Source organism: Macaca mulatta, chromosome 3, assembly GCF_049350105.2.
Source record: "Macaca mulatta isolate MMU2019108-1 chromosome 3, T2T-MMU8v2.0, whole genome shotgun sequence".
Taxonomy (NCBI): Eukaryota; Metazoa; Chordata; class Mammalia; order Primates; family Cercopithecidae; genus Macaca; species Macaca mulatta.
The window spans coordinates 162,648,462-162,662,565 of record NC_133408.1 but is presented as its reverse complement, the minus strand read 5'-3'; the positions used below and the strand labels follow the sequence as shown (position 1 = coordinate 162,662,565).

General features: G+C 40.1%; 1 protein-coding gene across 8 annotated transcripts in view; it reads left to right on the top strand.

Moving 5' to 3' along the window:
- Positions 1–1,443: 1,443 nt before the first annotated feature.
- The window catches only part of CADPS2 (calcium dependent secretion activator 2), a 572,739-nt gene continuing 560,078 nt past the window's right edge, over positions 1,444–14,104 (top strand). For all 8 annotated transcript variants that reach the window (XM_028846226.2, XM_015134824.3, XM_077997218.1 and 5 more), the window contains exon 1: positions 1,444–1,952. In XM_028846226.2, the coding sequence (XP_028702059.1) occupies positions 1,611–1,952 (342 nt within the window). In that variant the 5' untranslated portion in view covers positions 1,444–1,610. The remainder of the gene's footprint in view (positions 1,953–14,104) is intronic.

Sequence of the window (14,104 nt, the reverse complement as noted above, 5' to 3'; positions counted from 1 at the left end):
ACTGAAGACCTTTTATTACAAAGGGGCCTGCTATGGATTAGGCAAAGACAAATAGGTAAGACTCCTCAGGAGTAAATGCCTCCTTGTCTTTTACTCCATCTAGAGAGAAAGTCAGTAAATGTAGAAGTCTCTCTTGTGTCCCTAACTATATGAAAGTGGCCTGAAAAAGCTAAAACTGCTGTTTGACTATGGTGGTAGAGGTGCTCAGAGCTGGTAGTTAATTTGCCCTGTGTCATTTCCACTGATCTTCATCACCTCCCTGCCCACCTGGTCGCTGCACACTCCACCTGGTGTTGAATGCATTGTTTTGCCCATTTCCCCCTCTGTCAAGACTCAGGACACAGAATTACTACAAGAAACTCCTAGGTGGTTCCAGCACTAGGACTGAGAAATCTGCGCAGATAAGGCAGGCTTTGGTGCAGCTACAAGACGCCCACTTGAGGCCAGAACGATCAGCGACTGAGTGTGTTACGTGCCTTAATCCACCGTGGGCTCCGCAAAAGGCTAATTAATAGTGCTGGACACCGGGAGGGCGCTCAAATATTTGCTGAATAAATGTCTACACTACACAACCTGTTTTGAGTCAACTGCATCCCAACCCAGAAAATAATTGAGATATGTTTGAGCTGAATCAGAGTGTCATTTTGCACATGTAAAATCTCTCTTGCCGTGAGTCTGCAGGAATAGAACAGTTTAAAAAGTAAACCTCGTTGTTTTTTTTTGTTTTTGTTTTTTTTTTTTTTAATTACTTCGACGTTTATAATTTGGGCTTCAGCATGAGGATCAAAACGGCAGCAGAGCAGAGCAAGAGAGACTTTCCAAAGTCTTGTCGCAAAGATATTTCGTGGTGAAGGACTCCAGTCCCGCTTTTCCGCACTGGGGTTCAATCCCGGGCAGCAGGTTCGGGTTGGGGAGATGTCTCGGCCGCTCCTCGTCACCTCTTGTTAGGGGACAGTCCCTCTCCGCTCCCCATTCCACCTCCACCTGCTGGAGAAAAGATCATAGGTGGTAGGGTGAGGGTAGTTCGAGCAGCCCTGGTGGGCGCTTACGCGGGCCACAGAGCTCGGCCGCTCCCCGCCTTTGCAAACTGTGTGCTAGGGCACCAGGCGCCCGGGCACTCGGGCCCGGGCAGCAACGGCGGCGCGCGCACGCGCACGCGCACTCCGCGGCCCCGCGCGGCTCCTCGACATTCAATTCCACGTGTTGCTTGTAGTAAGCGCCACAGGTTCCCCACCTGCGTCCAGGCGCTCGGGCCGCTCTGCCTCTGCTAGCGGGCTCTGGGGAACCGCTGGGTCGGCGCGCCCCGGACTGGCGGAGCAATTCCTGAGGCGCTCAAGCTCACCCCCAACGCTAACTCCGCCTATTCAATCCCGGCGGCTCCCCCTCTCCCCCCTCCCAGTCCTCCTCCCGGCTCCTGCCCGCCCCTTTCGCCCTGGTGGTAGGAAACACTCCTGAATCCAACTCGACGTGTCCGGAAAGCCCTGGCCAGTTTTCCTTTCGTTCTGGGGCCGCTGCAGCCAGCTCCGCGGCTCCCTCAGACCCGCGGGCGCAGCCGCCGGGGGTGAGGCGCCTGGGGACCAAGGGCCGAGCGGCGGGGATTCCGGAGCACCATGCTGGACCCGTCTTCCAGCGAAGAGGAGTCGGACGAGGGGCTGGAAGAAGAGAGCCGCGATGTGCTGGTGGCGGCCGGCGGCTCGCAGCGAGCTCCGCCGGCCCCGACTCGGGAAGGGCGGCGGGACGCGCCGGGGCGCGCGGGCGGCGGCGGCGGCGCGGCCAGATCCGTGAGCCCGAGCCCCTCTGTGCTCAGCGAGGGGCGAGACGAGCCCGAGCGGCAGCTGGACGATGAGCAGGAGCGGAGGATCCGCCTGCAGCTCTACGTCTTCGTCGTGAGGTGCATCGCGTACCCCTTCAACGCCAAACAGCCCACCGACATGGCCCGGAGGCAGCAGAAGGTGAGTTGCGGGACCGGGCGCCTCCTGCCACCACTTCTCCCTGGGGTTTTCTCCCGGGAGAGCTCTGGACGCCTCCCGTCCTTCTGCGAAACGCAGGACACCGTATTTTTGTTAGTCTTTGAGGGCAGAGGAATCTTTGGGGACAAGACGGTGCTTTCACCCGCCGGGTATGGGGCTGCAGCGGACACCTCTTCTCCTCCTCCCCGCCTGGGCTGGCAGGAGCTGTCAGCTCACCATCCATGAGACAGAGACCAACAGCGCCGGCCGTGCCGCGGTTGCACCCGGCAGGCGCAGCTCTGGCCGGATTAGAATGCGACTCCCACCAACTTTAATTTCCAACAGCACTGGTGCATTCCTGTCCACCTAGCCTGGCGTGATATTGCTAGAGCTGGGTTTGCCGAGGGTCTGAATGAGTGGTGTAGCTAGGCGAAACAGGTGGAGCCGGAGTACTTTTCTTATCTTAGGTAGAGAGAAATCTTCACTTAAGAGGGGTAGAAATTTTCCTCAGTGAATAAGAAAGTTAAATTCATACGTTTCCTATATTGCCATACAACCAGGACATCAAATCCAAACACCGAAGAAGGCATGCAGCTTTGTAAAGTGTCTGTGGGTAAGTAATTTCTGGTCTGGGCAGGCCTAATTAATGAAATACATTCTTACTGATGAAAGATAAAGGATTGGTGCATGACCACTTCATAACAAACGCTTTCCAAATGCTTTTTTGAGGAGCAAAATGCTTTTTCTCCCCCAAAAGGTAAGAAGTTTGTTTCAGGTGAAAGGCCGGCCAACTTGAGTTTCAAAACAAGATCCCAGGGGCCTGATGTTCTGTAGCAGACAGGAGTAATGACTCAAATTGTCCTAAGTGGTTAAATGTTTACAACAGAAACTCTAGGAAATCTTTTTAATAGAATGCTGAACCTGGAAGGTTCTGTAGAAATCCTTAACAGTTCCCTCAGTTTGTGATAAGATCTAGAGATCTAGAGAGGTTGTAGTCTGTTCAAGGCATACCTAGATGCGCAGACATTTATTAGTTTTCTGAAATACTAACTTCAGTGTGTGAGACATTTTTAGAAATTTGGAGAGGTTTTGAGTTGACTTCAACTGTAACTGTAGTTCAGAGTAAATTCAGTCTCCCTACACTCTCCCACCCCCATTTAGCTAACCTTTATTTTTTGAGGTATGATTGAATGTAAAAAGCTATACATACCACTCAACCCTAACTATTGGTGGTTATATAGGTGTGTAAGTATCATGGGGATAAGTATACACTATGAAACCACCTATAGTTAACACTATTGTATGCTTAAGATCTGCCCTCTTAGAAAAAATTTTAAGTGGTCTTACCCAACTTTTTAAAACACACAAACTGAGCAACCATTTTGGAATCATTTATTCTCTGGGAATCCTTATGGAATATTTCCCTACAGCTGGAGACTAATAACAGATCCTTTAGGTAACCTAGCCCTAGGTATTGAGTCACAGAATGTTACAGATGGAAGACATCTCGAGATCCTAGGGAGACTCCTCATGTTGGAGAAGAGAAATGGGTCATAATAGCATTTCCCAATCCCAAACAAATTGACACAGTTAAAGCCACCATTACTCAGGTAAGTTTTGAATGCCCTGCAGTGTTTTTATGAGCCTGCTACTCCACTCCTGAAAGAATCCCATACTTCCTAATCAGTTGCTCCAGTTGAGTCTGTTCTGAGGCAGTCACCCGTGGCCACTTCTCAATTCTAGTCAAGCGACTGTCAGCTTCAATAGTCATTCTTAAACTAAAATTTTTCGTATATGTTGTGGTATGAGTTCATATCATCCAGTCTCTAGTTTTAGCATTCATATTGCATTTAAGCCTATTTTTAATGTATTAAAGTGTAAAAATAATGTTTGGTAAAATTGAGATTATTTTCTGCCTGTAATATTATTCTTGAAGATGCGTTTGCAGATTTACTATGAGTTGATTTATACTGTGAATACTTGTTGCATTTTGTTAATGAAGTGGACCCTCCCTTTGCTGTTCAAATAATGCAGTTTTCTCTGACTCCTTCTGTTTAAATATTTGTTCAAAATTATTTGAATTGGCGAGCAGGTGCATTCATAATGCTACTGAGGAGATTATTGTTATAACCTTATCCAGGCATTACCAAAGACAATTTCAAACTACAAAAAAAGCAAAATACTATATATTCTATGAAAAACAAATTAGAATCCTTAGGAATTTCCGTATTCTAAATGCTTAGAGCACAGATTAACTTTTGTGAATTACTTTTATTTTTTATTAAAATGAATGCCAAACAACCTAAGTATTTACTTTATTCAACCCTCCCCCACCTTTTAAAAAATGTGCTGCTTACTAAAGGGAGCTGGAGCAACTTTTGGCAGTCTGGTTTCCTCTTAGGGCAAAATGAAATGGGAATTTATGTTCATGTGAATTTGATGCACAAGCTAATAAGTAATGTCAAAACTTACTTGAAGTCTTGCATTATACAGTTAGATTATTTAAAAGAAGTAACAAGGTAATTGCAAAATCACTATTCCATTGTATATTTTATTCTGTATCTTCAAGTAGTCAGGCATCCAGTAAAAAGATTTAATAGCTTAAATTGTTGTCTTTGAAATGAATATTGCTGCTTACTCACTTCTCTCAACTTCAAGAATTTAGATACTCAGAAATTGAGATCTGAAAGGGTCCTCATTTTATGAAGAAAATTAATCACAAAGGTAAGAGCTTTACCCAGCAGGCCAGGAGTCAGGTTTCTCTTCAGTCAAAGCCCTTTCACTGTCAGAACTGGTGAGTTTCTGTGAACCAGAGCTGAGCAGCCTGTTATTTATTTTTTTCACTTGGCTAAAATGGTCCACAAAGTTAGTAAGAGGTTGTGTCTACGAGCTATTTGAGAAAGCTTAGTAGCATTAAACACAGTTAACAAACACATGAATTTCTTTGCTTTTGTCTAGACTATTTCAATTTCGAGGAATAATACTGGTTGGTTTATGACATTCAAGCCCTCTGACCACTGATGGTTTTACAGAAAATTCTGGGGGTGCATATGGGCTACACACTGTGACAGAGTGCCTTTCCAGGTGCTACATCTCCTTAGTGAACATATCCAGGGGTTCACACATGATATGAATATGAACTAACAAACAGTGATTGAAAAATGACATCAGTAGTGATAGTGCTTGAGCCTCTAATGCTGATTTACCTTGATTTTGCAGCACCCCAATGCTAATAATGATGATGATTAACTTTTGATGGTTCTAGATCTTTGGTTAAAGGTAGGGTCAGTGTTGAAACTAGAAAAACAATAATACAAATCAGGTACTAATTAATAAAGACAATTGTTTGTTAGACTTTAGAAAAACATTAAGACCTTGGAGGAAAAAGTAACAAAAGGGTTCCTTGGTGGTTTGAAAGTTAGGGAGATCCTGATAAGCATAATGACCAACATAGAAGAGATTAAGTACCTTTACTCATAAATGTGAGTTCACAGACTTGAGTTCTAAATTCATAACAGTATTTAAGATGTATATGACTTAAACTGCTGGTAGTTTTGGTTAGAATCCATAGGTTTCTAGTCACTGCTCTTTTCATTATTTGAGTTTTTATGTATTTTTTAACTGGAAATAAGAGGGTATTAAAATGGAACCTACTAACCTTCCATATAATTCATATACCTATGTTTTTTATGTTTCAGTGTGTGTCTCCGCTGTAACCACACTAAATTGTGCCTTATTAAACCATTTTGTATAATCACTCCTATCACTTTGCATAATTTTCTGTGATAATTCTAAGTTTCAGAAATGTATCTAAATAATACTGTGAAATTGCAGATAGTGGGGAAGTAAACAGGTAAAATTGATCTGGAGAAGAACATTGTGGGGAAATAGTATTGGGTGAAATAATATACCTCCAACTCGCTCATTTGAATGTTGTAACTGCTATAAAGTGGCCACTTTTATCTCCCTTTGGACATAGTGGTACTTCCCGGGTTTTATTTTGTTTTCATCTTCTGACTAGTTTGGTGTCTGTTGTAAACATGTAAGTCTCAGATTCAGTCTATGCCTTAACGAATTAGTGAGGTATAGGATGGAGTAAAGATAATATAAAGACAATGTGAAAGGGTTTTTTACTTTTCTGTGGGAAAGTGGGATCTAGTATTCCTAAACATGTTTTGAGACCTCTGAAACTTACCTTATTTCCCTAAAGAAAGCCATGAAAATGGTAATACCTGTTGGTGTAAAACTAGTGAATTCAAAGTAACACTTTCCTAATGTTTCTAGCAAGCTCCAGAGACAAGTTAGCAGTGTTGAAGCCCCATAGTATGCCTTTCTTTCTGGCCTGCAGGTTTCCAGCAGATCTGGTGATAGTCCAAAATGCCATCCTCTTAGGGAGATAGGGTGATTTATCTTTTGTGCTCATTTGGCTTTGATACATTAAGGTCCCAGTACAGAAGAGATGAGTTGTGTTATTTGCTGCTTTTAATTATAGGGAATACCTTGCCCTGTGGGGAGTGAGTTGGAAACCACATATTAAAGTAAAACCTCACAGTGGACTTAAAACAGTATCTTAGGGAAAATTGCTTGTTGCTTCAGCTGATTCTTTTAACCTTCCAGTATCCTGAGACCACAGCACTTAATTTGGTGGAATGAGTTGTGGTAATGAGAACTCAGACGGATTAAGTGATGTTGTCATTTGCTTCTTCAAAAATGAAATCAGCTGCAATTTTGATATATAATGACTGCTTATAAAGTGAAATAAAATATTTTAATGGTGTGTTTTCCCTTTTCAGTTTTGTTTTGTTTTGCTTTTAATGGAAACAGCTCTCTTCATTCGTACTCTTACAAAATAAACACAGTTTGTAAGGTCATTAAAGACTTTCAAAACAAAATAGGAAAGCTGATGGCCAGATTATAAAGTCTGGGAATTCTGAATGGAAAATTCTTTGTCATTTGCTGGTGAGGTAGACCACTTTTGACCGATTGTGCTACTTTATATTCATTTCAAATTAATCGAGACCTTTGGGAAGGAAGAGGTGGATTGCATAGTCATGTGACATTGCTATTTCAGTTTTTAGCCTAGGAAAGACCTAATAATTTTAAATAGTGGACATATCAATGGGACAAATGGCATATTTTCTAGGGTTTGAAGAGCATTTAAACATCAAATTATGGAATTGTTGTCCAAAATCTGTAATATTTCATTCTATGTTCACTGTGTTTCAGTTACCCAAAAATTTTGATATGATTTCCTTAAGGAAAAAGAAGTGTGATTCTTAACTGCACATTAGATTCATCTGGAGAGCTTTAACAACAATCTCATTACCCAGGTTGTACCCCAAGGTAATTAAATCAGTCTCAGGGGGTGTAGTGTTAAAGCTTTCCAGGTGATTTCAGTGTACAGCCAAGGTTGAGAACCACTGTTCTAAAGAGAAGGTACAGAAAAATGGCTTACTTTCACCTATGAAAGTATTTGCAATAGCAAGTAAGATTACTAATTAAGCTGGTATTCCATGTGCAGGAAAAGGTAATAGGGATACTCGAAGCAGGGAACAAAAAACAAATATTCTAGAGTTTGTGCAGTCGATAAGGTGGAGAGGCTGGTGCATATTTATTTAGACTTATAAAAGGTGTCTAGGTGCTATGCTGGAAGCTTTTGAATTAATTCACAGTAGTGTCTTTTATTCATTGTAAAACTATAGATAAATCACCACATTAGCAATGGAAAATATATATCGAATGCTGAGAGTAAGCATGAGTGTTGCTTTTTATTCCAAAATGAACTGGGAAGAATACAGTGAAATCTCCAAGTTGGAGCTGACACTCAGTAATTCCTAACTGAACAGTACAGCTCACAAAGGTCCTACGAGACCGTTAGTGGGTAACCTGTTTCCTCAGTATAGGTAGTAGTAATGCATACAGGTTTTCCAAAAAGTAAACTTTAGAAGTCGTTCTAACATAATTGTCTTATTAAATAATTAAAATGACTTAAACAATTTAAATTCTGCTATGTCCAAAATTATAACATTAGGTGGACAGTAAGGAAAAGCTTCTGTTTTCCTCAAATTTTATTAAAAAGGTACATTGGTTTGTGTTTGGGAGCCTTTTACTTTGTACAGCGTCATTAATGCTCTGCTTTGCTTCTTGAAACTTTTATCATACCACTTTGTAGACGTGGTTTCAGTACTTTCATTTTATACCTTCAAGTTAGTGATGGATTTTTATAATGAAAATATTACTGGGGCAAAGAGCCTGAAAATTTAAAGCCTGTCTTTGTCAGTCTAATAGCTGAGATATTTAATTTGCTCCTTTCTGATTGCTTGTGAGAATGAGTATGTGTAGGCTAGTATCTTTTTCCACTTTTCTTTTCTTTTTTTCTTTTCTTTTTTTTTTTTTTTTTTTTTGAGCTGGAGTCTTGCTCCATTGCCCAGGCTAGAGTGCAGTGGCATGATATTGGCTCACTGTAACCTCTGCCTCTGGTTCAAGTGATTCTCCTGCCTCAGCCTCCTTAGTAGCTGGGACTACAGGAACATGCCACCATGTCTGGCTAATTTTTGTATTTTTAGTAGAGGTGGGGTTTCACCATATTAGCCAGGCTGGTCTCAAACCAGCCTTGTGATCTGCCCACCTTGGCCTCCCAAAGTGGTAGAATTACCTACGTGAGCCACTGCCCCCGGTCCTATTTTTTTTTTTTTTTTTGAGACAAAGTCTCACTCTGTTGCACAGGCCAGAGTGCAGTGGTGCCATCTTGGCTTATTGCAACCTCTACCTCCCGCATTTAAGTGATTCTCATGCCTCGGCTTTTCGAGTAGCTGGGATTACAGGTGTGCACCACCATGCCCAGCTAATTTTTTTGTATTTTTAGTAGAGACGGGGGTTTTCCATGTTGGCCAGGCTGGTCTGAAACTCCCGGCCTCAAGTGATCTGCCCGCCTTGACCTCCCAAAAAGCTGGGATTGCAAGTGTGAGTCACCATGCCCGGCCTGCAGCCTGACTTTTGATGAACCTCTGCTTTCATTACTAAGCATTATGGCCCAATTGAACATTAATTATTTCCTTGGTAAACTATTTATTGAGTCCCGAGTATGTGAATTTAACACTATCTAATATGTTCTGCAGATATAGTAAGAAAACAAGCAGAAATCCTCTTGTGGGCTAATGTTCAATAATTATAGGTTGCATGTCTGTAAGTTTATTAATTTAATTCTTTTTTCTTTTTTCTTTTTTTTTTTTTTTGAGACGGAGTCTCGCTTTGTCGCCCAGCCTGGAGTGCAATGGCCGGATCTCAGCTCACTGCAAGCTCCACCTCCCGGGTTTACGCCATTCTCCTGCCTCAGCCTCCTGAGTAGCTGGGACTACAGGCGCCCGCCACCTTGCCCGGCTAGTTTTTTGTATTTTTTAGTAGAGACGGGGTTTCACCGTGTTAGCCAGGATGGTCTTGATCTCCTGACCTCATGATCCGCCCGTCTCGGCCTCCCAAAGTGCTGGGATTACAGGCTTGAGCCTTATCGTGTAGTTTTAACTTATGACAACTTTGTATTTTAATTTCTGGTGTGGTTATTTCCCTCTCTTCTGTGTCAGGAATTTTTTACTTGTATCATTCTTCCTTCCCTTCCCACTTTTTTTTTTTTTTTTTTGAGATGGAGTTTTACTCTGTCGCCAGGCTGGAGTGCAGTGGTGCGATCCCTGCTCACTGCAACCTCTGCCTCCTGGGTTCAAGTGATTCTGCTGTCTCAGCCCCCAGAGTAGCTAATTTTTGTGTTTTTAGTAGAGATGGGGTTTCACCATGTTGACCAGGATGGTCTTGATCTCTTGACCTCATGATCTATCCACCTCAGCCTCCCAAAGTGCCACTTTTTAAAAATAGTGCAGTAGTATAGCATCTTTGTTAGGAAAGTGCTGTCTTCAGAGGGCCTGGGCTTCATCTTCTCACTTATTCATTGTGTGAACAAGGCACTTCATCTTTCTGGGGCCTGACTACTCCTTTAGTAAAATGTTGACAATGACTTAATAGGATTTCTGTTGTGATGAAATGAGATGCCTGTAAAGTACATGCTCCTGATTAGATGCTATCATTTCTAGTTGTTAATTAAACCTATTGGGGAAACAATGATATTTTTACTATATTCAGCCTTCTAGGAGCATACGATATCTTCAGTTAGTCAAGACTGTTTGTAACTTTTTGAAGGTTTGATCATATAGATCTCTTGCATTTATAATCAAGATATTTTTATATTTTATATTTTTTCTTATTGTGACATCTTTTTTAATCATCTCATGGATAAATGGGAAGCTTTTTAATGTTATTAACTAGTCATTGATTTTACTTAATTGCTGTCTTCAGTGTTGATCCTTTTAGATTTTCTAGGTAGGCAGTTGAATCATCTGTTGACAGTGATGGCTTTTGTCTGGTCCTGTCCAATAGCTATACCTCTTTGGTTTCATATGTCACCATACTCTTTAGAACAGAACAGTATTTGTACTTGTTGCCAAAACCCTTATTTTGATCCAGTATTCACCAGGCAGTGCTTTTGGTGCTTTACCAGTGAATATACGGTTGGTTAGGATTCTTGGATAGAATTCTTGGTATTCTTTATTGTTTATCCTTTTTCAGAAATTACATTAAGATAAAATACATCGATAATTGATACTGAATGTTATCAAATTCCATTTTTGCATTAATAGAAGTGAATGCCTAGTTTTGTTTTACTGATGTGACAGATCAGATTACTAGATTTCCTATTATTAAAGCATATTGGCATTTCTCAGGTAATTTCTACCTGATTATGATTTTTTTTTAACATACCTTTGACTTTGAGTTTCCTGTACTTTTAGTTTTTACATGTATGCTCATAATAGAAAGGTCTATCGATAATGGTGTTAACTGAGAAACATTTTACCTTTATATGTGCGCTAGAATAGTTTTTTTTTGTTTTTAGTACATAAATCATCTGATACATGAAGTTTTGAAAGAATTTACTCGTGAAATTACCTACATCCAGACCCTGTTTTCTTTACCCTATTGCTTTTTCTTCGTATTCAAAATTAAAATATAATTGCATGATTTCAGAAAATTGGCTATTTTCAGATATATTAGCATATTTTTTGCTTATTTTTCCAATATCCTTTATGTTGGCTATAAGTCTTATTTTAGATTATATTCTTCCTAATATGCATATATATATATACACACACATGTATTATATATATATGGAGTGCAGTGGCTAATACATGTAATCTCAGCATTTTGGGAGGGTGGGGTGACAGGATCGCTTAAGCCCTGGAGTTGGAGACCAGCCTAGGCTACACAGTGAGACTCAGTCTGTACAAAAAATAGAAAAATTAGTCAGGCATGGTGACTCATGCCTGTGGTCCCAGCTACTCAGGAGGCTGTAGTAGGAGGATCACATGAGCCCAAGAGGTTAAGGCTACAATAATTTGTGATAGCACCACTGCACTCCAGCCTAGGTGACAAAGTGAGACCCTGTCTCAAAAGAAAAAATAAATATAAAATTAGATTTGCTGGGTTCCTTTTTTTTTTTTTTTTTGACACGGTGTCTTACTCTGTCGCCCAGGCTGCAGTGCAGTGGCACAATTCTGGCTCACTGCAACCTCTCCCTCCCAGGTTCAAGTGATTCTCCTGCCTCAGCCTCCCAAGTAGCTGGGATTACGGGCGTGCACCACAACGCCTGGCTAATTTTTGTATGTTTTAGTAGAGATGGTGTTTTGCCATGTTGGCCAGGCTGGTCTCGAGCTCCTGACCTCAAGTGATCCACCTGCCTCAGCCTCCCAAAGTGCTGGGATTACAGGCATGAGCCACTGCACCTGGCCAGACTCCTTTTTTTTTTTTTTAAGTTATATCTGTTAACTTTTTAACTTCTACTATTTTAGAAATCAATAGTTTGTATCCTTTCTTCATGTTTCCCTTAGGGTTGTCTTTTGCTGTTGCTTTTAAAGAGGACCAAGGGAATGGGAGAGAGAAGTGAGAGAGTGGTTCTGTCATCCAGCTTCTCTTTTAGGGTTGCTTTATTTTCGGTTTTGTGATAAGACAATGAGAATATATGAAAGCTATGAATTTATCTCTTAAGTGCAGTTTGGCCTCAGTCCTTACGTTATAAAACATTTTTATTTAAATATTCTCATTTCTGATTTTACTATTTTTTCTTGAACCAGTGTTTACATATTTAATCAGAATAGTAATTTAGAAATTGCAGTTGAAAAATTTGTTTTCTCTTTAGTAATAGATTTTCAATTTTATGTTGACAGAGAATGTTGCTTATGATACTTAGCATTGTTGTATGTAATTTAAGTTTTTCATCACAAATTAGTATACGGATTTTAAGATTAAAAGTTTGCTATATATCTAATAATTAGCATTATTATAGTAATCATTCCTGTCTTATTTTTGTCTTCTTTGACTAAATTATCTTATTAATTGTATTAATTTATTTTGCATTTCTAGCCATATTTAATTCATATGTTTTGATTCCAGTCTCTTAGTTGTGTAAAGATTCATGAGTATACACTTACAATCACTGAAAATTAACTTCCTTGATCTACTTACTGTGTATATAGGACAAGGATTCTACTTTGTTCAGATTTAACGCTGATTTTACTTTCTTTTGGTGGAGTTTGTCAGAGATATTGAAAAGTATCCGTAATACATATATAACTACACTCTTATATTCACCTAGTTATGCATCTAATGTAAACACATATGTACACATACATCTGTAAATGTGTACACACTCACATTTCTGGATTGCTTTGTATTGAGGAAAATTATGCAACAATTTATGCCTAGTCTATGCTTTAATAAGAGGGTTTAAGCATTTTATTAGTTACCATTGATATGTTTAATCTTATTTTCTGTTTTATTCAGTGTTTTCTGTTTTTTTTTAAAAAAATTTGTTGCCTAGGTTTTCTTCTAGAGTTTTTATGGTTTTAGGTCTCACATTTAAGTCCTTAATCCATCTTGAGTTAATTTTTGTATAAGGTGTAAGGAAGGGGTCCAGTGTTGGTTTTCTGCATATGGCTAGCCAGTTTTCCCAACACCATTTATTAAATAGGGAATCCTTTCTCTATTGCTTGTTTTTGTCAGGTTTGTCAAAGATCAAATGGTTGTAGATGTGTGGTGTTATTTCTGAGGCCTCTGTTCTGTTCTATTAGTCTATATATCTGTTTCGGTACCAGTACCATGCCATTTTGGTTACTGTAGCCTCGTGATATAGTTTGAAGTCAGTTAGCGTGATGCCTCCAACTTTGTTCTTTTTGCTTAGGGTTGTCTTGGCTATGTGAGCTCTTTTTTGGTTCCATAGGAAATTTAAAGTAGTTTTTTCTAATTCTCTGAAGAAAGTCAGTGGTAGCTTGATGGCGATAGCATTGAATCTATAAATTACTTTGGGTAGTTGGGCATTTTCACAATATTGATTCTTCCTATCCATGAGCATGGAATGTTTTTCCATTTGTTTGTGTCCTCTCTTATTTCTTTGAGCAGTGGTTTGTAGTTCTCCTTGAAGAGGTCCTTCACATCCCTTGTAAATTGTATTCCTAGGTATTTTATTCTCTTTGTAGCGATTGTGAATGGGAGTTCACTCATGATTTGGCTGTCTGTCAGGACACAGGCATGGGCAAAGACTTGATGACTAAAACACCAAAAGCAATGTCAACAACAGCCAAAACTGATAAATGGGATCTAATAAAACTAAAGAGTTTCTGCACAGCAAAAGAAACTATCATTAGAGTGAACAGGCAACCTACAGAATGAGAGAAAAATTTTGCAATCTATCCATCTGACAAAGGGCTAATATCCAAAATCTACAAAGAACTTAAACAAATTTACAAGAAGAAAACAACCCCATCAAAAAGTAGGTGAAGGATATGAACAGACACATCTCAAAAGAAGACATTTATGCAGCCAACAAACATGAAAAGCTCATCATCACTGGTCATTAGAGAAATGGCAATCAAAACCACAGTGGGATATCATCTCATGCCAGTTAGAATGGCGATAATTAAAAGGTCAGGAAACAGATGTTGGAGAGGATGTGGAGAAACAGGAATGCTTTTACACTGTTGTTGGGAGTGTAAATTAGTTTAACCATTGTGGAAGATAGTGTGGCAATTCCTCTGGGATCTAGAACCAGAAATATCATT